This window comes from Elaeis guineensis, chromosome 3, assembly GCF_000442705.2.
Source record: "Elaeis guineensis isolate ETL-2024a chromosome 3, EG11, whole genome shotgun sequence".
In the NCBI taxonomy this organism is placed as follows: Eukaryota; Viridiplantae; Streptophyta; class Magnoliopsida; order Arecales; family Arecaceae; genus Elaeis; species Elaeis guineensis.
In genome coordinates this window covers 113036138-113060713 of record NC_025995.2, presented here as the reverse complement: position 1 = coordinate 113060713, position 24576 = coordinate 113036138, and the positions used below count along the sequence as shown (strand labels likewise).

The 24576-nt window shown below is 38.4% G+C and overlaps 2 protein-coding genes across 2 annotated transcripts; both read right to left on the bottom strand.

Moving 5' to 3' along the window:
- Nucleotides 1-305: 305 nt before the first annotated feature.
- Nucleotides 306-9538, bottom strand: LOC105040821 (protein disulfide isomerase-like 1-5). The gene is made up of 12 exons (XM_010917524.4): nt 8764-9538; nt 7799-7928; nt 5926-6091; nt 5196-5314; nt 4312-4392; nt 4119-4205; nt 3187-3258; nt 3013-3081; nt 2281-2358; nt 2018-2152; nt 766-819; nt 306-691 (listed from the first exon to the last, which is right to left on the bottom strand). Exons 1-12 carry the CDS (start codon nt 9276-9278, stop codon nt 575-577), a joined length of 1623 nt encoding a protein of 540 aa, XP_010915826.1. The 5' UTR covers nt 9279-9538; the 3' UTR covers nt 306-574.
- Nucleotides 9539-14086: 4548 nt separating this feature from the next.
- LOC105040822 (uncharacterized) lies at nt 14087-18365 on the bottom strand. The gene is made up of 4 exons (XM_010917525.3): nt 18190-18365; nt 17034-17507; nt 15788-15973; nt 14087-14523 (listed from the first exon to the last, which is right to left on the bottom strand). Exons 2-4 carry the CDS (start codon nt 17499-17501, stop codon nt 14245-14247), a joined length of 933 nt encoding a protein of 310 aa, XP_010915827.1. The 5' UTR covers nt 17502-17507; nt 18190-18365; the 3' UTR covers nt 14087-14244.
- Between the last annotated feature and the right edge of the window lie 6211 nt (nt 18366-24576).

Genomic DNA, 24576 nt, shown 5'->3' with positions numbered 1-24576 from the left:
TTCCACTGGGCCACCTCACCGCAGCATCGAAGGAAAAACGTTCTGTTGAAGCCGCGTTACGTTAGAGAGGAGGGTGAAGTTAACGTTCAACGAGACCAAGTGCTGCGTTCGGCGCTCAAGTATTTACCTTGGCACCCAGTTGCCCCAGAATCGTTCACACTCGCTAATCTTTTTCATCCGGTTCCTCGAATTTTACCTCTTTATGGGCCAATGATCTTCGTTAGTTCTTTTGCAAAATTTTCTGTAGGCCAGATTCCGCTAGCTGTAAAAATGCATGCGTTAGCATTTGCCACCGTGGAACTCTGTTAGCAATTGACATGTGTGTGAATGGTTCAACTTTCACACCAGCTTATATTTACTATCTTTGCATGAACTGTAAATCAGTGTAACCTCCACCAAGTACCGTCATTTTCAAATTTGCCAACGATGCACAACAAAGGAGATGACACAACGAACTCGGGGGTTACATGCTGATTCATCTTCTAGTCAGTCCCTGTGCTAGAACACCTAAAACAATTGTTCTACACTCGATCATCAACCTATATAAGGAAGCTCAAATGATATGAGTGATCTTTCATAGTTCATCCTTTGTTTGGTCACTACTTGGGATAGCTCTGTCATCCTGTGATCTCATATGCTCTTTGATAAAGGCTGCCAATTCCTTCAAGCCTGATTTCTTGGAGACTTTGACCTGCAAAGTTGAAGGGCATCAAAAAACTGGAACTAAAACACACATCAAGTAATCATGTCTTGGCTGTACGTTACCGGATTTGATTTGTCTCCAGCAGGATAAAATAAGAGTGTTGGGTAGTTGTTCACCTGGATCAATCATGAAAGCAACACTTTGAGACATTTTATTTCAGTTCTGTCCAATAACAATGGCACCATGATTCCCGAACTTAGTGTTTAGAAACATATGGCTACTTGGCATTTCTCAATATGATTAAGCAAAGTCCCAGATTTCCACCTCTACACCTCATGCTTTTCTTTGCCATTTAGCACGATTCTTTATTCATTTGTATAGTATTTTTTTTTTTAAATTTAGAAACAAATTTTAAAAAAGAATTTAAAAGAATCCTAATATGCTCTTTGATAGCTACAGATTAAATTTAAATTTACCATATATTAAGACCAAAGTTTTACGGCCATCCTGTTCCGTTCCTATGAGAAAACTGGACTAGGATGGGTTGAGACTACGAAACCCATCCATATAGAGAAAGAAGAAGAAAAACGAAAGAAAGGAAGGAAGATGAAAAAGTGAAAAGTGAAAGGAAATAAGAAGAAAAACGAAACAAAAAAAAGGGAAGGGAGAAGAAAAAGAAAGGAAGGAAAGAAGGAAGAAGGAAAGAGAAAAGAAAAAAAAAAAGGAAAGAAAGAAATGGATGACAAAAGGAAAGAACAAAGAAAAAAAAGAAGATAGAAGAACAGAAAGAAAAAAAAAGAAGGAAAAAAAAATAAAAAATAAAAAAAAGAAGAAAGATAGAGGATATCTATTGTGATGTATAATCGGGATGGGATGGGACAATGGGACGTCCTCTTCCATGAAGATACTGGGACATCCTATTCTATAGAAATATCGGGACATCTCCATCCCACGGGATTTAAAACTTTGATTAAGACTAGCGTTCTAGAAAAAATTTGGCATTCCGACCAACCAACCCAAATTAATGACTTTTAGGTCCATTCACTTTACCCGAAATTCAGCTTTTGTGAATATTAGTGAATCATGCATATCACACGTCTTAAGTTCTTAAAGTTCCAAGTTTGTGCATTTTCCCAATTATTTTCTAAGAAAGTAGCATAAGCAATGGCATTACATTCAAATGAGAAAAGACACTGCCAGATCAAACAACATGACTAACTTAAGTACTCTCCATGAAAATGCTGCATTGAGAAACCAAAAGGTGTATATGAATTTAGGCTGAACTTTGTTACTATGCAAATTTTTGACCAGAGATGCCACAATTTACTCAATATATCAACTTTTTCATTGATGTGAATTACTTGAATTACATACCTGAAGTTTTGGATGTTCATTCAAGGAAGCATCTATTCTGGCAAATTTTAGATTGTTCATCCCTTTTAAGAGCTTAGCCAGTTTCTCAATCTGTTTAGTTGTAGCCTCACAGTCAATGCACCAGGGTGTGTACACCTTTGATTTAAGATGAAAAATGTCCCATTAGTCTTATAGAAATAAGTTACAAAGAAACAAATGATACATTAGGGAAGAGAGCTTAAACAGAGATTTTGGCTGATCAATAATCAACTAACATGCGTTACCTCAAGAAAAACATTTTCAGCACTGTCCAGCACAGAAGCATCAAATGTCCTTCCAACGACCTTTTCAATCAATCCCCCCTGAATTTTCCACCACAGTAAAAAGCTCTCACATAAAAATTCACTAGCTACAAGAAGTAGGATGCTTTCAGTTAACAATAATCTATGCATAGCAAAATAGCGGCAATATAACCATTACAACATGCTCCAGTGCAGAAGGATGATTGCTGTTATAGACAAAGGACATCATACATTTTGTTGACTATTATTCTCTAAAGCATTGCATATGAATCTGTCTTTGGGTACTCATCTACCATCAGAAGAAGCTTTGTTATTGTCACCAGTCATAGCAACCGCTTTATTTCTCTTATTCCTTGATTTGTTTAGGTGCAGAAAGATGTGATGGTGGCCAGTAGACATTTGCTATCAAGTATATAGCAATCTGAAAGATCGAAAACAAGAAAGACACAGAATGTGTGCGCGAGGGGGAGGGGGGTTGGGGAGGGGAGGGAGGGAGATAATTGTGAATAGCAACTGCTTGCACACAGTAGCATCAAGACAAGTCAAACTATAAATGAATAACTATAGTGGTCATCTCGCCCATTCTAGGAGTTGATTCCTGAGTTGGAGCAAAGTCACTGGCCTAGTGGACAAAGATAGCTAGGTTCTAAAATGTAGCGAGGTGTTCAAATCACACATCTGATATAGATTAGGATATAATGAATGAGTGCTTACTTCATCTGGTTTTGGTTCTGATTTGAAGTATGGTGAGAGAGTACCATGTAGCAGCCCTGAGCAAAATTCCTGCAAAGAGGTACAAAGATTCCCATTTCCATGAATCAAACAATGAAGGTTCAGGAAAAAAGAGAAAAAAGCAAAAAACCATGTGGAGCAAGACATACGACATACTTCTAAGTTACTCTGTGTAAGATCTGACTCCAACAAATACTTGAAGCCATTTCTATTATCAAAAGCGGTCACCTGCGAAACAAATGAATATAAGGTATAACTTCTAGTTAATTAAGAACAAGATATGACTCCAGCCAGAGTAATACCAGTTTATAATTAGAACTGCAATATAACAAGCTCAGACAAGCTGGATAAAGAAAAAAATGGATCCAATGTAACACTGCATGCAAGCAATTTAATGATTTGAAGTATGGAGTCTCAATAAGTTATCTTGACCTTAATTAATCCTGTCAACGACATTAACTTGATTACAATACATTAAGTTATTGACAAGAACTGCAATAACATGAATTTTAATGAAGTGACAAAAGAATAGAAGAAGATGATAATTTGTGAATTTGCAGGTGCAGAGCAGGAATGAGACCAAAGCAAACAACAAGGGGTTGAAGATAATTTGACAAGCAAGAAATTACTGAAATGCCAGGGAAAGGAAGGGGGGTGGAGGGCCTCACACACAGAGAGAGAGAGAGAGAGAGAGAGAGAGAGAGAGAGAGAGAGAGTACAAGGGTTATATGTAACATATGAATGGACAATATGAGGTAAGATCAGACTCTTTGATAATATTACACATCACTTTAACTTCGAAGGTATCTGGAAAATGTTCCCCCACTTTACTATGTTCTCGCTTATCTCCAATTCTGCATTAGAATATGCATCTTTCCTAGAAAGTAGATAAATACAAAATTATGATTGATGCTCAAGCCAATTGACCAGGCATAGAAGCCCATGCAGCTGGTGAAGCTTAGGGCTCTCTAATTAAGGCATGCAATACTCAGTAAAGCAATAAATCACATGCTATTGGATCCCAAAACAATGCCGATGAAATTAGATATAACATTATGAAAAACAGAATCAGGCACTAGAGAACTGACAACTTGCTTTTCTGATTCAATCCCAAATAAAGTAAGAAATGGTTTTGCAAGGTTATCCTCAGCTGAGTCCACAAGTACAAACATTATCTGCATCAATGGGCAAAACAATCAAAGCAGATTAAAAATTTTTGCTAGAATCTGATAACAGATTACAGAAGCCATCTAAAATCAGACAAGTGTATAAGCTATGCACCTTTGTTTTGTATTTTCTTGCAACATTTTTAAGAAGCAACTGAAGGTGCTCAATGTCATCAGCCTTTGCAAAGATAAAAACCTAAAAAGAAATAGGACTAAGTTAGATACTCTTATACAAGTATAGTTGTGTATGTGTGTGAAGCTACACAGCTATCAACTGAAATAAATGTCCAATCCTATCACAATTTTAGCCACATAATTATGCCTTGCAAAACCTCCATCCTACACTCTAAAGACTAAAATCACTGCCATCCATCTCCCATCTCATTTTCCATCACCTTTTCCTCATCCCCAGAAACCTCCTCTTTCCCATTCCTGCCTTCCTCCTCCTGCCACTTCTAGTTCTCATCAATCATTGCTATCATGCTCTGACTATCACTTTCTTCTCCAGCAAGCTTTCTTCCTCCTAACCTCCTATTCCTTGCCTCCTCTTCCAACCCTACTCACCAGAGGAGAGAAAGCATCAATATTGGAGCCTTCAGATGAGTTGCCGGATGAGGATGTAAGGGTGTGGATAGCAAAGCATGGACAGACGACTAGGGCCACAATGAAGCTATGCGCAGTTGAAAGGAGGCAGGCGAGTAGAATACGATGCTCAAGGAGGCAGGTGACTGGGTTAGCAGGGGGTGGTGACAAGGATATACCATGGATGTTTGATAATGTGTATAAATACCAGGAGGGAAAAAAAGAGAATTTGGGAGGCCACTTATGTATTTACCAAGTTATCCAAAAGCATACTTAGATTCTGCTATCTGCTTGTCCATATTTCAATAAATCAAATTTTAGGGACATGTTCAAAATATAATATCTGTACAAAATTTAAATGATGTCATTGTATAAATTAGTTTGGAAAATGAGAAGAAATAGGTAAATCAGAGCAACCTGGAGCTTAATAGGGCTGGAGTAGACTCTGGCAGAATTTAGTTCGCTCAATACAGTAACTAAAGGGAACTTATTATACTCTGCAAACTGTAAAATTTTTTCTTCTACAAAATTTTCCTCTGCAAGACCAAAAAGACAATTGCTAATTAGTAACAGGAAAAAATCTAAATCGAAAGCTACAGCCCAGCATGAATAACGATCACGTAAAAGGGATGAGCCATATAAATGATACTTGCAAATAAATAATAGTAAGTGGATATATTTCATAACTACAAAATTTTTCTTTAAAAGTTCATGCTTTTTATAGAAGCAGAAAGGGCTATGTGTAGAGGTCAGCCTTATGGCAGTAAACTATAAAATTCTACCAGCTCAATAAAACAAATAAACATAAGATATGTAGCAAATATCTAGAGGCATTATAAGGCATCTCATGAAACTAACTGTGTCAGACTACTTTTACTACAATGATGCTTAATGTGGATAAATCCAAACTCAAGACTTGTAAGCTTAAAGATGGAATATTCTACAGAAATGAGATGGCTGACCTATACAAACAACCTAGAGATAAAACATCACAATACTCCAATTTGAACAGTATAGTACAAACCGATGAGAGGTTCTTCTAGGCAGAGATTACCATTATCTATCAAAACTTAAGAACAAGAAACTTACAACCAGAAAAGTACAAAGGTGATGGAAGAAGCAAACACTAAAGACACCATCAACCCACCAAATTTCTCAAACCTCTCAGGTTCACTTTTGACTAGGCCAAGGAAATTCTTCTTAGGTTTGATATCTGGAAAAAGAACTTTGGCTACACTGATATCATTAGTCTCAACAAACTGGATTTCATTATCAGTTGTTGCTGCTTTCACAAATTCTTCATACTCAGTTCCCTGAGAAAAACAAATCAACTTAGGATAACAAGAACCATATAAATTAACCAGGTAATGTATATAGTAGATATGTCAAAACTAATAAGAAGCTAAGAATTACACTAGCACCAGGTTTTCTATGCCCAGGCATAAAAGACTGACAGCTAGAACTGGGAAGTAGTGAGATACCAAGTCATACACATACGATATTGATATTTTCAATCTATCATAAGTATCAATAAATAAATTCAAATTATTTTACACCAGCTGCAATATAAGAATCCATATTAAATATATAATGTGTGTGTATATGTGTTTATGTCTATCTCTTCTCAAAACGCACTTTTCCCCCATTTTATGCATCTTTCAAATAAGAAAAAGATATGACGAAAGCTTTCCAACCAAAGGTTCCCATTCTAGAATTCCCTCAGGTCACACTTTGCAACATCAAGCAAACCACAGAGCATTTAACATAAGAACCTCATTTTCCCCATATTAGACTGAACAGCCAGTGCCCAGCATCAGCAAGCATCTGCCCCAGATGAGAAAGCACACCAAAATATATGAATCATAGAAAGGACATTTTTTACCTGAACTCCTTTTTAACTAACAGAAAGAGCACTACAGAAAGTTGCAAACAATGTACTTCCTTCTTCTAAGCGCCTTATGAGAAATAACACTCCATTTCAAGAGTAACATTAATGATCTTGCTTCAAAAGGATACCCTTTTTTGCCAAAAACTTCTCAGTACAGTCACATCTGAGACCATTATAGACTACAAAAAGTCATAAAATTAAATTATTCAGGCGCCAGCAACACATTCTTCTACTAATTGCCAAGAGAAAGATGGAAAATCAGCTGGATATCTGACAGCCCTAGAAGATCACAGAGTGCTTGGTACTCAATGCCTGTAAAATGAAAAGGAGTTCCAAACAAAAAGTCAAGCCAAACTCTAGCAACCAGCAAGAATAACCTCTTGATCAGATGCTACCTTAATAAATTGGAAATAAGCCAAAACGCTACTTGTCAACTGAAAAAGGATTGAGCTGTCAATTGCATACTAAAAAAGATCCTTTCCCCAAAAATACTTTGCCCCTTAGAACTTCCTAACATCAGAGTGGGAGTAAAGAGATCCTAGGGAGATATCACATGACCACTACCTTGACCTCATGACCTCTTTCCAAAAATTTAGCACAATATAGAGACCGAAAACCAGTCTTTTACAAGTGCCAGTTTATAATAGAACTAGCATAGAGTTGAATGTAGATAAAGGAGAAAGGTCAAACTCTTGATCTGTTAATGAATAATAAAATATTCACCCAATACTAGCATCAAGTTTGCATTGAGAAATTGAAAGTGAAAACTAACTGATTGTCAGAAATTTGAAATAAAAGAGTTCGATAATTAACAAGAATTTAGGAACAGGAACCACAGAAGATTTAGTTGCTTGATTTTGAGTATCTGGCACATACATCCAGCTGCTTTATACACATAACAGTGGTGAGTTGGAAGCAGCTACAAACTTCTGCAGCATAGTCAGCAGTGATGATGATATGACATGCTTATTCGCAGCAATTAAAAGGTGAAGCCAATGGAATCTGAGATTGGTGCCATTACCATCAATAGCATCACTTAAATATGTTTTAGATACATGTGACCAATATCATCAGATGTACATTATCTCATGGTAAAAGCAAGTTGCCTACAGAACCCAAATGATTCCCATACCTCGTAGTTTTCAAAGAGACCTAAGATGAATGTCTGGTGTTTATGGTGGTACTCTTCCGCTGCATTTGTAGAGGATAATCTAATAACTGGCACACCAGTCTTCTTCCTTGCCCAGACTACAATCTCCTCCCTGGTAGAAATCAGAGACAGAGGATAAACAATTATGAAATTTAAATTTATATCCATTAAGGATGCAATTAGGTCTTTCTAGACAGCACGGCATGAAACATATGTGACTGAATTTAATGGGGTTCACAGGAGAAAGTAACCAAAGAGATTGTCATTACACATTTGAAATGCTTCAGCTTCTCTTCAATTTCATGAAATGCATGCACAGTATAATTCCATCTAACTCATATGACCACATTGCATATCCTGATAAATAGAGCAGGAAAAGCTAAACCTATAAACTTGAAGGGTAGATGCCAGGACTCCCAACATATTCAAAAAAGCTTCACTAGATTTTGGTATTTAGTTGATAAAGCACAGGACTTAACTCATGGAGTCTGCTTGTACGCGCTTAGTAATGCATCAAATTCAGAAATCATCCACATGGTGATCTGAAAACAAGATTCATAATATGAATCTGAATTGACCAAAGATGTACACAACCTTTACATGCAAGCATTGTGATATCAGATTGAACTCGAGCCTTATTTTCCAGAATTGCAAAAACAACATCTAGAAAACAAATGAACACCACACTAAGAATTACTTTCAGGAAAAGTAAAAGTCTCCAAATAGCAGAATAGCTAACTCATGTAACATAACAGAATCTGATACTAGCATAACTGATCGCACAAATTAGCAGATTCATTGGTGTACTGTCCAGTGCTAACCCTCAACAAATACCAAACTTCTTTTCTATTTCAGTAACCGTCGGACACACAGACATGCTGGCAGCGTTAAAGGTCAAAGCGACAAGAAGAGCAATTCATGAAACATAAACAAAGGAGAAATCTTACGCTGTAAATCCACCAGTATAAGCCTGTGAGCTCCCATTCAGAAAGAGAAGCACCGTCGGAAATCCCTTAATGCCAAGAAGCGACGCAGCCTTGGTGTGCCGCTCGGCGTCAAGCTTCGCCAAGAGGAGAGGGCTGCTCATCTCCTTAAGGGTCAACGCAGCCTCAGCAAAGCGCGGCATCAGCTCAGCACTCCTCCGGCACCAGGGAGCGTATCCGAGAACCAGAACAAGCTCATTCCCGTCGATCACCTTCTTGGCGTTCTCGTTGCTGAGCTCAAGAACGATCCTTTGGGCCCGACGCAAGACCTCGGCCTCCGACGGCTTCCCTTGGTCAGCCGGACCGTCGTCCTTCTGCCCCTCCTCCTCCTCGTCGATCGCCAGCAGCTCCTCGAGGCCCTCCGAATCGTCGTTGCCGTCGTCGATTGGGGATGACGAAGAGATGGCCAAGAGGAAGAGAGATTGAAAGAGGAGGAGGAGGAGGAGAGTGAGGCTGAGTAATAGTCTGGAAGCCGGCATTGGTGAAGGATTGAGCTTAAAAGATTAGGTTTTTCTTCGTTTTTTGGATCACGAAGACGGAAAGGCTACAGGATTTTGATAATAATTGGGAGGGAACAAAAGAATCCAAATTTTTGGGAAAATGGATTCGTTGGGTTTTGGGATCAGGAGAGATCCGAGAGGTATGATCGGAGAAGTCGAGAGGAAGAGAGGGGAGGAGTCGTGGTGAGATCTGGTGCTCGACTGCTCGTTAGTATTTTAGGGAGGGTTCCAGCTGTTGTTTATGGCTGTGGGCATCCGCAAGGGCGCTTAAAATTCGATAATTCTTGCCGTGATTTATGGCTGGATGCGGTGCTGTCTCCTGCAACGCTTTTAAATGATGGCTCTAGAAGTCCTCTTGGTTTGTCTGACTTTGACCGGGTGGGACCGGCTATGCCAAGGAGCGCTTTAGATTCACACGTTTGTGAACGGTGACGCACTCCAGAGATTATAACAATTCTTTCTTCCGACCACGAGGAATTTTTGATAGCTAACGGGTGTCCTTTACTCATCGAAGTATGTCCCATTTACCCGTTGCAACACTAGCATGCATTTACCTGAGGGACAGGAGTTGTATCGAATGATTTCCTTTTTTGATCCTGCAACGGTTGCTTCAGGAGCTGTGCAGATGGATGAAAGAGGAAGTATCTAATGCTTTGAGATTCATGCAGAATGCAATCCAACGGTCGTCATCATTAAGAAAAGATGAATCGTTCTTTTGTACGAAAGATACAACCCAACGCTGAGAAGGGCTGGCCAACAGTGTTCTTTGGCTCCTTGCTTCACAGAATTCCGATGGTTGAGTGTTATACCTTGGACATTTTCATTGTGACGATGTTTGGATGTTGCAAGATCTTATCAATACAATAAAATTTTCAGAAAATATATTACTAATATTATAAATTTAAAGCAGAGTATTTCAAAGCGATCAGAACAATATTTAACAATGATCAAGGCAGCTGAAAGAGTATCTAACGAGGATTAGATAAATCATTTCACGATTAATTATTTATCCTTAAAAAATATTGGATAAGTTGGTAACTCCAAATCACCTTCACACGCCTCATGGCGTTCCATGCTGGTTTGTATGTTTTAAAATCACAAGTCTTCCAGAGATCTCATTAGTCCAAAGAAATTTTCCGACACAATCCTGCAAATTGCTCTCTAAGGTTTGGCTTGTCCTGAGCCACTGACCATTGGCTAGAATTACCTCCTAATCAATCACTAGATCTTCTCTTATTGACTATTGGCATGTCTTCCGTATTGCTCTCTAATTTAACTGATATGATCTAATTCTATGATCTTTTATATCACCGCAAAGCTGCCAAGTTATAGCATCCACCATTGGGGCCAGAGTTCGAACCCAAACAGCTCAGGTGGATGACAAATCAATCCATAGGGTAATACGAGATCACAGATCACCTCCTAGGGGATTGGAGCACGAGTCAATGTTGTTCTCTCAAACTCACCCTTATTCTATATTATTTATCCAATATTTTTATTTTCTGATTTTTGATTACTCTAAATTTTCCAAATACTTATGATGTTTCTGTTTTGATTCTAGAATATGTTCCATTTAAGTTTTTTTTTTTTCCAAGATGCTTTTTATATGACAATACTGGTTACTGACAAGAAGTAGATCCACTTTCTATATACTGTAACAAGAGTCATAACTGCTCTTCTACACTACCTAATACCTGATAACACAATCAGGACATAAAATAATATCTTACAGATTATGTTCTTGGTGAATATTTAGAGAAGCAATTTTGTTAGAGCATGGATGTGCGACATGCGTCCATTGTTGCATGCTCATGAAAGGACCTCCTGCATCAAAATTGAGCCAATGGTTGCCATCCATAAGGATCTGGACCTGAAGTCCGTTTTAATTTGTCAACCCCAAACACCCCTCATTCCCCAAACAAAAAAAGGAAAAAAAAAAAGAAAAAAGTACAGAAAATTTTCTTGTCTGGGTAGTTAATGGATCATTTTGTATGTTCAAAATTTTCAGTGGAACTATGTTTGCATACTCAAAACTTTCATATGAGTCCTAGCTCAAACTGTTAAGCTCTATCTGCGCAATAGTGTCAGGCAACATGGCTCAAGAATTGAAGGCCATTATCATATTACTAATATGGTTGTCTAGAAGCCTATTATAACGTTGTTTTGACGTACATCTATCGCTATTTGATGTTTTTACTTACATATATCAATATTATATTCTCAAATCAGATTCCTACGTTGATTTGCAAAATAAAATATAGTTTTGTGAGCAATGATCAAGTCCCAAAAATGCATTATTTTACTGTTATTCTTGTCACATCAGCCGTTATTTTATTTAAAGATCCAATCAAACGTTCAATTCGGAAAATAACAATCATAAATTTGAATAAAATGTTAAATTATGTTTTATATAGGGATCCATTATTAGGAGATTACAGCATTACTGAAACTCTAAATGTGCCACGTGTTTCTAATATGATCTCTGTAATTCTTGTCTTGTTTTAGGACTAGACTTTCACTAAGGAGCAGGACGGAGAGACCTTGCAACCATTTTGGAGAACAAAATCAAAATAGCAACAATAAAGAAGAAGAGGAGCAATTCAAAACAGTCAAAAGGATGTGAAATGAAATGGAGGTATACGACACTTGACGCCAATTCTACAGGCAAGGAAAGGAGATGATGCCTGAGATTTTTTTTTTTTTTTTTGATGAAAAGGGAGGAAGACCACCCTGGTTTTGTATTAATATAGAAATAGTACTTGTACAAAAGCATATCTTAAGTATTAATATCTGCAGCCGAGATAACTTAAGCGGAAGACACCAAAATGAAATATTTACATATGCTAACTACTTTCAAAAATTTAGTTTGACAGATTCAGAGAACACATCAACCTCTGTAAGAAGTCTGTACCGCTTCCCTCTTTCTGATATCATTTCTCACGGTCTATTAACGCTATTCTGTGTCCTTGCAGGTCTTCCGTCCGGTCTGCTCCAGTTAGCTTGCCTCATTGCCTTGCTGTTCTATTGATGATTTGTATTATTATATTGCTGCTTTTTGAACTCTCCATTGATATCCATAATTTTTTTAGTAGGTTAATAATATCCTTCACGATTCTAACAGGTGGCTTTAGCTTCCCATTTGGATATCCTACTGTTTCTTTCATTCCAGATACATCATATCACTACCGAAACAAAGTACCACCAAGCTGTATTTCGTTCTGGGCCATGTTTTTCCTTGCTGCTCTGTGACCATAATTCATTCATGGTGTTAAGTGTCCTTGGGGTGTCCATTGCAGAATGGAAATGTCTCCAAATCCTCCTTGAGAAGATACAGTCGATCAAAATATACCTTGCTGTTTCCTCCAGGCATCCACACAGAACACACACGTCCAGAGCCGGCCATTTTCGTTTAGTCAAATTATCAGCCGTTAGAATCCTGTTTTGGTGTGCCAACCAGTTGAATATCTTGTTTTTTAGTGGTACAAGTAGTCTCCAGTTCAATTTGATAAAATTGGAGATGATTCCCCCATCTGAAAAGAACTTATAAGCATTGTTAACCAAAAAATTCCTGTCCTCTGACCACTTCTTGTCCACTTCATCATCTTCCCTATTAAGTTGTATTTCAAATATAGATTGTAGATTTCTTTTTATTCTTACTGTGCTTCCCAAAATTCTATCCGGATTGCTGATCAGATGCCTGAGAACTTGTGCCGCCAAGTTGGACGAAAGATGTCTGTTGTTACTCATGATCATGTTTTCTTTGTCCAATATACAAAATACTAGTAGCCAAATTACTTTTACATTATTACGATTATTCTCTAACAAGAACTTGTTATCTATGTTCAACCTTGTCGAGAAATTCAGCGTCACAAAGATTTTGTGCATGTCAATCTTTTCCCTCATTGGATTCTCGTTCTTATACAATTTACTTGCTTTAGGTGACAATGTCGACCGTGTGAAAGTACTTCTTGATTTGGTTGTTCTTTACCGTGTCTGAACTTTTGAAGCTTCTGCTTGACATTGACTGATGATGCTAGAGCTGCACAAAATTTCAAATTAAATACTGTTCGTTGCTTGACAACGAAAAGGGATCAAAAAATGTTGATACACTGGGGAACTTAATTGTAAATTTAAATTATGAACTGCAAGTTGCAGCATCATGCATAATGGTATGAAAAGCCATAATTATCTTAAGACCAGTAGAAACAGTAAAAAAAAAAAAAAAAAAGGATCTCCTGTATAAACATGAGTTTCACTTCATAGACCAAATTAAGTTTCCATGTTGGACAACATTTTATTAGAAATTCTTAACAATTTATTGATTTCCATGAACCATTACAAGAGTAATATAGCAAAGGCAACATTGGACGAGACAGAGCTCACACGAAACTACAAAGATTATAGCAAGCAATGCTTATCGTCTGGCAGTTCAAGCCGGGGCAACGATAAGGCTACCATCTAGTTTTCCCATCAACTCCAAGCCAAATACGATTCTGAAGCAATTCTATTATTTAATCTATATGTGCCACCCACAAACCAATGAACCCAGCAGGTGCATATATATTCCTCCTCACGACAAGAATTCACATCTTCTCAGCACCAAAATTCATAAGGCTTTCTAAGCAATAGTATAGTACATTCTTCTTACAAGAAGGGCAGGAGAAGGAAGAATGATTGTATTGGTCACCTTGCATCCAAAAGAAGCACATAGTTTTATCCTCTTCAATGGACAAATTAACCCCGTATCACATACCATCAAGAATGGAGCATTAAATTTAACAAATAAATAAAGCAAACTTCCAATAGACGCCATTATTTCTTGATTAATAAATGTAATCACTGGAACAACAAATATATGAATGAAACACACCTTCCCCCCTCCCTCTCATCTTAACGGATGGCTAATTAACAGCACCTTGCGATCATTCTTACCACCGAGGCTAACTCAAATATAGGTACATGAGTTCTGCTTGAATTTGATCGGTTTGGTGTTGCGAGAATCTACAACAAGAGGGCATGACACAAGCTTTCGGTGCTTTACTTTCACCAGCTTACCCACCACATAGCCCCGAGATATGATCTCAAACTCCAGAGTTAATGGGACTGCACCGCCTGTGCTTGATAGAGCCAAGCCCGCCCCAGCACCATAGAGAGGAACCTTCTCTCCATGTAAGATCACAGCAACAGTCCGATGGCTTTTTCTAGGCTGGTAGTACTTCTTCAACTGTAATCAAATGCAAAAGGATGCCATATTAGTTTCTCTAAGCATTTGAACGAGCTGTAAGGATCAACCTTATCTGAGTTTTAAGGAATTTTGTGCTATGGAACTGAATACGAAATTAGTTCAAGTCATCAAGGCTTAAGAACAAAGATACTGGTCTAACACTTTGGCTCGGGAATCAAAACTGAATGGCTGTGCCTATGCAATACAGCCATGATTGAGTAGTTCAGAACTCTTTGATGATTTAATGCAAGTGTCTATGAAGGCTAGGTGGGCCAGTATAAGACTGACAGTGCCACGAGGCATTTAAGAAAACCAACAGTGAATATGCTGCAAAGCTAACAGTCCATAAATATCTCTAGCAGTATCACCTAACCATTGAATAGCATACTCAATTCATAATTTTAGTTTCAGATATTGACTACAGCAGCATAGAATCAAAAAGATTCAATTTAATTTTTTAGACAATTTCAGATGAAACAACCCGAAACAGAATCAAACATAATGAAACACAAAATGAGCCTAAACCTGTAGGAAGAAAAAGGACAGAATCATAAGCTGAAATGCTGGAAAGCATGCAAGCAAGCCGCTTTAAGGCTGTCTCCAACAAAATTTATTTATTTATTTAAATAAAACAATACTTCTAGTGATAACAATATTCATTTAGGGCAAAATAAATCAAATCATACTGGACTATATGTCATGAGTGCTTGGCTACTCCACGTTATGGTTAAAATTGAAAAGCTGAAACTTTAAACAAAATATCATGACCATAAATTTAAACCATGTGAGAACCATTTACGAACTGCTACATCGAGTGTGTATCTGTGCGCACAAGCACCTTTCTTTCTTCTTCATTTTTAAGAGTAAAAGGTGAGAAAACCATGGCTGTTTAATTTCACAACCTGAATAACAGAAGAGCTTGAAGTGTGTAACTGATCAAGATATGCATAAATGAAAATGATCAATGCCCTCCTTTTGGAATGGAGTTGAAGCATGATGCCATGCAAGAAAGTTGCCCAACTAAAATTGCCAAAGGGCTTGTTCTGGCAAATAAGCATATAATTTATGACAGATGCAGATAGCCCTCCGGTCAGGTGAATTCTCAAATTCCTGAACGCTTTGCTTGCAGGAAGTTGTCTATGTGGAAATCACAGAGTTTGGTCATGCATGTGAAAGATGGCTTCTCAAGTTTCCAGTATAACAGGACAAGAAAGCGGAATATTACATATATTTTCAACAATCAAGGGGAAGGAGACAAACTTACCTGGCCAGTAGCAATTGTAATCTCAGAATAGATGAGACTGATAGGGCCTGAAGTGACATGAATGCCAAACATTGTGGCAGGATTGTACACATTTATCTTCAATGAACAGTTCACTGTGACCATCTTGGTTGGGACACCTGTACTGTCTGAACCTTCTCCAGCATAAAAGTCATCCATTGACAGGCTCTGTGACAGAAGAATGACAGTTCCAAGAAATATTGATAGTCTAAACAGTTAAAAGAAATACTGATTGTCTGTGTTGAAATAAAAAATAGAACAACGAACTTTAGGTTATATGCTCATGTTTTAACACTTAACATAGTTAAACTATTTGTACCCAGAGAATTGAACTTGTTTTTCTCAAATAAGAAAGAAGATAGTGCCGCCTTTATGATCTGATTTTCCTACCCATATTTTGGGTGGAAAAAATTGTAAGAAGGAAAATATGATTTTACGATGATGTAAATAAACATATGTAATAGTCCCCGAGTAGCATGTCAAGACAACATTGTCATAAGCAAACAAATTGGAGATTTACCAATTTTTCAAAGAAAACATGAAACGTGATCATGATGAATGTTCCATCTGAGGCAAAATGAGCACCACTTTATGGTTGCCTGGTAACTTACCAGTCCTACCACTCACAAAAGATTTCATGATTCCCCACAAATAACTGCAATTGCATTTTCTCTTCACTCCTTGCTGATGTTGATCAATGCAATAAATAACTCAGAAAACCTAAAGTAATTTTTTTAAAAGCATTTATAAGCATTTTCATGAGTCCATCACAACAAGTGGTTAAGAATCCAGTTTATTTATGAATGCAAATTGTCTCAGGTAAAACTTATGAATCAATAATGAGCTCGTCAATAATAAGTTTGTCTCTTTTAAATGATCTTGTGTTTCACATAACTGTTTCCGATATTCTTTTTTAAATCTCTCCTAATATTTGAATCTCATAATTCTCCCTACTTTCCAGGGATGTGACCCAAAAAAATCTTAATCTTTCCAAATTGCTCCTAGAACATGATTGTGATTTCATACTACATCATCTCTCTTTCATTTTACCAAAACAAGGGAGTGGATGCAAACATGATTCAAAATATGGAAACGCAAGCTTATATTTGAAACTTTAGGGAATATGCAAACAAAACTGTTCCATTTTCTTAGTGGAAGGCATCCCATATGATGGAGTGAGTAAAAACACCCAAAGACATACAGATATCAATGGTAATTGTAAGAATACCTTCACCACCACCTCTGCTTTGTACGGCCGGGCTGCACCCCATATAATAAGACAGAAGACAGTGAACAGCATAACAAAGCTCAGAAGTGCAAGTATGATTTGGCAACGGCGTGAGAGCCCCTTATCCTCATCAAGATCATCATATGACCCTTCTTCTTGAATCACATTGCACTCGGGCCATCCCTTATCATTCACCCGCTTCCGATTTCCCTTCCGACCTGACGACGACCAAAAAGTCCCGGAGAACCGGCTAGCTGAAGAGCTCCTTGAGTGGCGCCCAAAAGAAGGATGAGTGGGGGATTCCATGGGGCTATTGTAAACAGGGGTGGCCTGCATCGACGACGACTTGTCGCCATCGTGGGAGTCCCGGGAAGGGCTCTGCACGTAATACACCGGTCTCTTTGGCGACCGAGATGGGGATGAGGGGGCTAAGCTGGTTATATCGGAATCGGACTTAGCATGCATCATCTTGCCCTAAATACATTCCTCTTCCAAATTAGTTCAAGAAGTGATAGTAATGCAGGCCAATTCTAACAAGAACTCCAAAAACAATACCGGAACTATTAAAGATCACAGCTTTCAGTCGAGAAATCAGTGGATTTTTTTTTGGTTTTTTTGATAGAAGAGAAATCAGTGAATTGATCAGCAGAGAAATGCAAAAATGGAATTTGCGATAAAAGACCCACGATAATACAGAGAAAGGAGGTCTAATCTTATAACGTATAGTTAAGCGGACTCAAAACTTGTTCTTTTTCCAGAATCCCTATTTAGAAACAGCTTAATAAAAAATTTGGTTTCCTGATATAAGAATTTACGAAGACATCTGAAATCTCAGCAACTAGGGACAACTCATAAACCCTAAAAGCCAAGGGAATTATGGAAAATTTCTTCAGAGAATAGAAGAATTAAGATACACCAGATTTCTAATACCTCCTACGCTTCCACTCTAGATTAAAAACCATGAAAAAAAAACCACAAAATTTCCGAGTTTCATAATAAAAAACGAAACAAATTACACAGCAAAAGAAGCAGCGAAAAGCAGAATTCTGCCACAAATTTCCACCTTTTAACCATTCGAATTTAGCAAACGGGAGCGCCACCACAATCCAAACTCAACGAAATAAAAACGCAGAGTTTTAGAGAGACAAACATATACCTATCTAAGAAAGGCCTTCTACGACACGATAATGGCGATCGAAGAGCTCTTCGATTACAAATCGGAGATCACTCCTCCCTTCATCTCCCTCAGCGAAGAGGAAAAAGGAAACGAGGCGACTCCTAATTGAGTCCAGAGGGAAGAATAAAAGCGGTGGTCGAGAGCTGCTTCCACTACTAAGAAAGCAGAGAATAACGAGAGTGACAGCGGACGTGGAGAGTGACGTGTTAGCTTCCGGCGTCGGCCCACACCGAAGCTAAACGTGAAGGTGACCAAGGATCTGCTGTCTTATCTCGAACACTGACAGACCTAGATCAGTGGGTCCTGTGAAACCTTTTGTGGGTCCCTGAGAGTCACAGGAACGGAAGATTAGTGTACAAAGCTGTTTGGTGTTTGGGGAAATAGCAGCTGCTCGCGACAGTGGGCTTTATATTCTTTTATCGGTCTATCCCCAGCCTGGACAAATCTGCAGGCTGGGAATTAGAAGTGTCGGCAGCGAATCTTTTCCCGGGTTTCTTTATCTTTTTTTATTGTCCCTTTTTATTGGCTTCTTCCCCTAAATACGGTGGGTAAGATGATACGTTATTATAGATTGATTAATGGCGGTAGGTTTGTATTAAATTAATCCCAGAGGAGAGGCATGTATTTTTGGGACACAAGTACGTCATTATTGGATTATCGTTATTAAGAATATGATGATGTAATTTATTAAGAGTTTTCCTGTTAACTGTAGATATAGTATATTATTGATGGTATCTGATTCTTGAAAGGGTAAAGCACTCCTATGTCCAAGGCATAGGCATAGCCGCTTGGGTTTACTTGTAGGTTAAAAGTGGTTGATTCTCAACTTCTTTATTCAAGTATGGCTATAAATGAGTTGAATTCAGATTAAATGTATAACATATCCACAGGCGATCGTAATAAGAAAAATCAAGTTTGGATTTAGGTTCTGATCCGTTAAAATGAACAAGTTTCAAACTTGCATATGAAGTCAATTAATATATAATTGAATCTGAGTTTATATTTAAGTTCTTCTAAAGTTTATTTAGTATACGATTTTGTGGACCAACTAGTGAAGAGTTTAACAATTTTTCATCATTAAACGGCTCTTAGCATGAGAAGTCTATATATATATAATAGCTATGGCATATTACAGGGAGAAAGGAGCACATTATGGAGAGTGAATGTTTGATTTTACAAAAATCTAATTATATTTGAAATATATTTAAATTTTTATTTATGTTTAGCTCTATTGAAGCATAATCAAAATCTGTGTCGGATTTTCATGTTCAAACATAGATACATCTTAGTCGATCCAATAAGAAATTAGATCTTATACATAAAATCTAATGTCGATCCAATAAAATTATCAAAAATATAATTTGGATCGATACATGATTATTGTAATCAATTCAGATTATCAAGTTTTCAAGTGTCATTTATACCTCTACACCTAAGTGGATGAGAGAAGAGGAGGCCGATGATCTAACAATCTTTAGATTTTAGGCCAACCAAAATATTTCTAAAAGTTGTTTGATGCTATATCAAAGCTAAAGTAACATAGATCTCACATGAATAAAAACAAAATAAGCAACTATTCTGTAACTTTTCTATAACTCCTGCCCATGCTAATACCATACAAGCTTCCAAGTTGAAGAGCACTACAATATTTATGTATTAGCATGGAAAGTTTTATATATGATGTTACCATGGAATCTTAGTTCAGATGGCCCAACTCCTTGCCAGCTTAGACAAGGGATGAGGTTGGATTATAAAGGGCATTAGCTCCTGGTTTGATCCCCCATTATATACTAACCCTAATTCTGCGAGCAATGACTTGGTCTGCCCAGGTCTACGCTCCAGCCTTGTTATGTATCCGGCATGTAAGAAAATATACAAGGAATAGGACCTCTTAATCTCAAAACTATTTGTGTTTACAGGTGTGTGCGCATGAGTGTGCATACTTGCTTACCTAGCATTCTCTTCGTGTACGTCTAAAACATCCACTTCTTATATCTACACTTGCATCCACTTCACTTTGTAGGACTTGGTCAACTCTCTAACACACTAAAAGTATGTTTGGTTCGTAAGAGAAATCAAAATTGTTGAGGCAATCGAATATGTTCTTTTTGATTTAATATCAACTTCTCGATTTATTGTCGGCCATCCCGATTATGGATCAATAACAGATGATAGATTGTCAAGATCAAACCGTTAAAAGATATCCGATACGACTACAGCTTCTATGGGTCTCAACGCCTGACTTTCTATCGACATCAGAAAATAAATAGCTGACTATTAATCGGCAAGCCGATCGACTGTCAGTAACATTTGGTCGACTTTTCTGGCAGATACGACATAACAACTTGATCAACTGCATAACTGCTGATCAGTCGGTATATCAAAATTACCGACCGACGATCAGTCGAAATATCAATGGCATCGACATACGATCGGTGCGCCATACTTATCAACATAAAGTCGGCATATCAGAAATTGCCAATGCATAAAGCACGCAATGACTACATACCATGACTATCAGTGGTAATTAACTGCTCATTCCACGATCACATAGTGTCAAAATAAATGGGACCCATGTGCCTAACCATTACAAATGGTTATCAACAATTCATCTATAAAAAAGAGGTAAATGAACAGTGTTGGTAAGACAATTCTGGACTGAAACTCTGTCACTTCTTATTTTCTACTTACTGTTCGATCACTCTTCACTGACTTAAGCATCGGAGGGTTCCCATCAAATAGAACTTCGATCAGTGAGGACTTTGTTTTGTAGATGCTCTTCTCCGATAATGGATGCAACAGAAGATTGACTGCAACAGATTAGCACACTAGGTAGACAAGAGATTCCTATCATCATGATGAAAATAAGAGCCCAGAATAACTCCACCGGCTCCGCCAGGCAGTCTTCCTGTCGAAAAAATCTTTTGCCTCCACCTCCACTGGTAAAGCCCAATTCCTCGCATTTGGTCATCACTGCGGACGCATAGCAATTTGCTGCCTTGATGCAGCAAATGAAAATATTGACGATGGCAGTACATAGCCCCCAGCAACAACAAACGCAACATCAGCAGCAACAACTGACAGCGGAGGAGTCGGTGCCGTGTACAGTGCCATCCAGGCACAGTCGCCATGTCCCTCGACGATCTCCTTCTCCGTCTCCGGAACGACAACCGGCTCGACATTCCTACCATGTTGAGCCACCACCAGCCCATCACTCTCATCACACCGATCGCCATCTATTTCCCTCCACAAAGCTGATAAGGGGAAGTGACAGTGTTCTCTTTCTCCCTCATCCAACGAAGGTACTGCTCCTGGGTGCTCTCTTCGAGAGGATTTTCAGCGCGTAGACAACTACGAGCGAAAGCTCCAGGAGCTAGATCATCAAATTGAAAAGCTACAAAACAACTAAACAACGAGACTACAAGGGGCAAACAATTCTGAAAGCTTCTCTAAACGACGAATCGATTGTGATCGATGATTCGAAAAGCTTCAAACGATGAATCAATCATGATCTACGATTTGGAAAGCTCCTTCAAACGATAAATCGATTCAAAAAGCTCCAAATGATGAATCGATCGTGATCTACGATTCGAAAAGCTCCTCTAAACAATGACTATGTTCTACAATGGAACGACTTATGATAATATTTTGATCCAATGGAGCAATGTACGACAATATTTCTCTACGATGGAACGGCTATCCCTCAAACATGGACAATATATGAACACCTTCAATAAAGTTGTCTTTATGATATAATATATTCAAAACGACATGTTCGATTTTCAACAGACATTCAACTAAATATTTGATTATCTACAGACTAGTTAATCGGCTTTTATTCGATTGACTAAAGAATCCACATCCAGCAAGGAAAATGGTGAGTTAACAGCTTATCCAACAACTATGCGATTCGACAACAAATATGAACTTCGGCTCAAGCCCCAAAGGGCCAAAGTAGAAAATATCAATTTTCAAATCGAGATGAGTCCTAAGAGGATCAAAATGCCAACTCCGATCGGACAACTCTACATGCTGACTCCGATCGGACAACTCTACTCTAGTCTGTCGAATCTACATACTACATAGGTCAGATGACTATATATGCCGACTCAGCTATGATCGAATAGAACAATATGCCGACTCGATTAAAGTCGAACGAAACAATATGCCGACTCGACTAAGGTTGAGCGGAACAATATGCCGACTCGACTATGGTCGAACGGAACACTATGCCGACTCGACTATGGTCGGATGGAATACTATGCCGACTCGACTATGGTCGAACGGAACACTATGCCGACTCGACTATGGTCGGATGGAACACTATGCCGACTCGACTATGGTCGGATAGAAGAATATGCCGACTCGACTCCGATCGAACAGAACAATATGCCGACTCGACTCCGGTCGGTCAGAAGAATATATTAACTCGACTACAGATTGATAAGTAAATATGTCGAACAAGGGGATTCCTAAACCCCTGAAGCTCTTAACACTTGCAGAGCAGCTCTCGATTGTAGGAGAATGATGAATAAAATAGCAGAAGATTCAAAGAGAGAAAAACAACCTCATATATATAGAACCCCTCAACAGCCGAGATGAACTCAGTCAAATCGAAGTTACCCAGATTTTCACACATGGCAACATTCGGATCGACTATTGTTCGGACTTTTCGACGTACCTATCGTCTGATCGAGATACGTCAGTGCTACCTATGTGAACGGTCAGGAGCCAATAACGATTGGACACATGACGGTAACTGACTGGTCAGAATCAAATCGATCGAATTTTTAGCCACCAAACCGACAACAGCATTAATAACTATCCCTCCGACTAGACGTGCTGATGATGATCGCACAACCATCGAAATAACTGGAGACTCTTCAGTTTTTTAGAGAATCATTAATACCTGCAGTCGAATCGACTACAGAATCGAAACTCAAGATGATACGTGATAACTCCCATCGTCCAAAATGTCAGACCACGTGTCAAGTCACGTGACGGGCTACTTTGGACTTGGGAGTGGGAGGGCAACTGTTGGGGCAATCGAATCTACTCTCTCTGATTTAATATCAGCTTCCTGACTTATTTTCGATCATCTCAATTATGGGTCGGTGACAAACGATAGACCGTCAAAGCCAAGCCGCCAAAAGAGGTCTGATTCGACTACAGCTTCTACAAGTCTTAACATCCAACTTTCTATCAGTATCAGGAAACAAATAGCCGACTATTAATCGACAAGCCGACCGGCTATCGGTAACATTCGATCGACTTTTCTGACAGATACGACATAACGACTAGATCAACTGCATAATCACTGACCAGTCGGTATATCGGAGTTACCAACCGATGGTCAGTCAGAATATCAATAGCACCGACATATGGTTGGTATGTCATACTTACCGATATAAAATCGGTATATCAGAAACTACCAGTGCATAATGACTACATACCACAACTATTAATGGACATTAACTGTCCACCCCACGATCACATAGTGCCGAAATAAGTGAAATCCACGTGCCTAACCGTTACAAATAGTTACCAACAATTCGTCTATAAAAAGGAGGTAAATGAACAGTGGACATTAACTGTCTACTCCATGATCACATAGTGCCGAAATAAGCAGGACCCACATGCCTAACCGTTACAAACGGTTACCAATCATTCGTCCATAAAAGGGAGGTAAATGAACAGTGTTGGTAAGGTAATTCTGGACTAAAACTCTGCCACTTCTTATTTTCTACTTATTGTTTGACTACTTCCTACTGACTTAAACATCGGAAGATCTCCGTCGAATACAACTTCGGTCAGTGAGGATTCATTTTGCATGTGCTCTTCTCCAACAACGTGCACAACAGGAGATTGGCTTCAAACAGGAATCAAAATAGATTGGAATAAAAATCAGAATACCCATATCTTCCAACATATTTGGTTCGGTCGGACTTGGAATTTGAATGAACTTTGAATACTAGCAAAGAGTAGGGATTGGTCTTTGAAAGATTGAAATATTCTTGTCTCTTTTTAGACTCAGAATGAAAATAGGACTTTCTCGATCCAAATGACTAGAAAGAAAATCACTCATCCTTATTTTCCATTCTAGAGTCCAACTTTCCCAACTAAACATACCCTAATTTCTTTAGCTTACTAGTAACCATTCCTAACACTTCCCACCTACATGAGTCCTAACACTTCCCACCTACATGAGAGATGCCCCATTTGCATGTATGCACACTTATGCATTAGAGCTATACATCAAATACAACTTGCGCTGCTGAGGTCAAAATTTTGGGTTATTGTTATTGGCACCTTAAACTCTCTGTACATTTATCTCGCCCATAGGTTGTGACAAATAACATACGAAAA

Excerpts from the sequence above, each read along its gene's own strand:
- LOC105040821 (XM_010917524.4), bottom strand. The coding sequence starts at position 9,278 with ATGCCGGCTTCCAGACTATTACTCAGCCTCACTCTCCTCCTCCTCCTC. Across the intron at positions 7,929-8,763 it reads TATACTGGTGGATTTACAGC|GGAGGAGATTGTAGTCTGGG; the intron begins GTAAGATTTCTC and ends GATTTCTACCAG. Across the intron at positions 3,082-3,186 it reads TTACACAGAGTAACTTAGAA|GAATTTTGCTCAGGGCTGCT; the intron begins GTATGTCGTATG and ends ACCTCTTTGCAG.
- LOC105040822 (XM_010917525.3), bottom strand. The coding sequence starts at position 17,501 with ATGATGCATGCTAAGTCCGATTCCGATATAACCAGCTTAGCCCCCTCA. Across the intron at positions 15,974-17,033 it reads AAGCAGAGGTGGTGGTGAAG|AGCCTGTCAATGGATGACTT; the intron begins GTATTCTTACAA and ends CTTCTGTCACAG. Across the intron at positions 14,524-15,787 it reads TTACAATTGCTACTGGCCAG|TTGAAGAAGTACTACCAGCC; the intron begins GTAAGTTTGTCT and ends ATTTGATTACAG.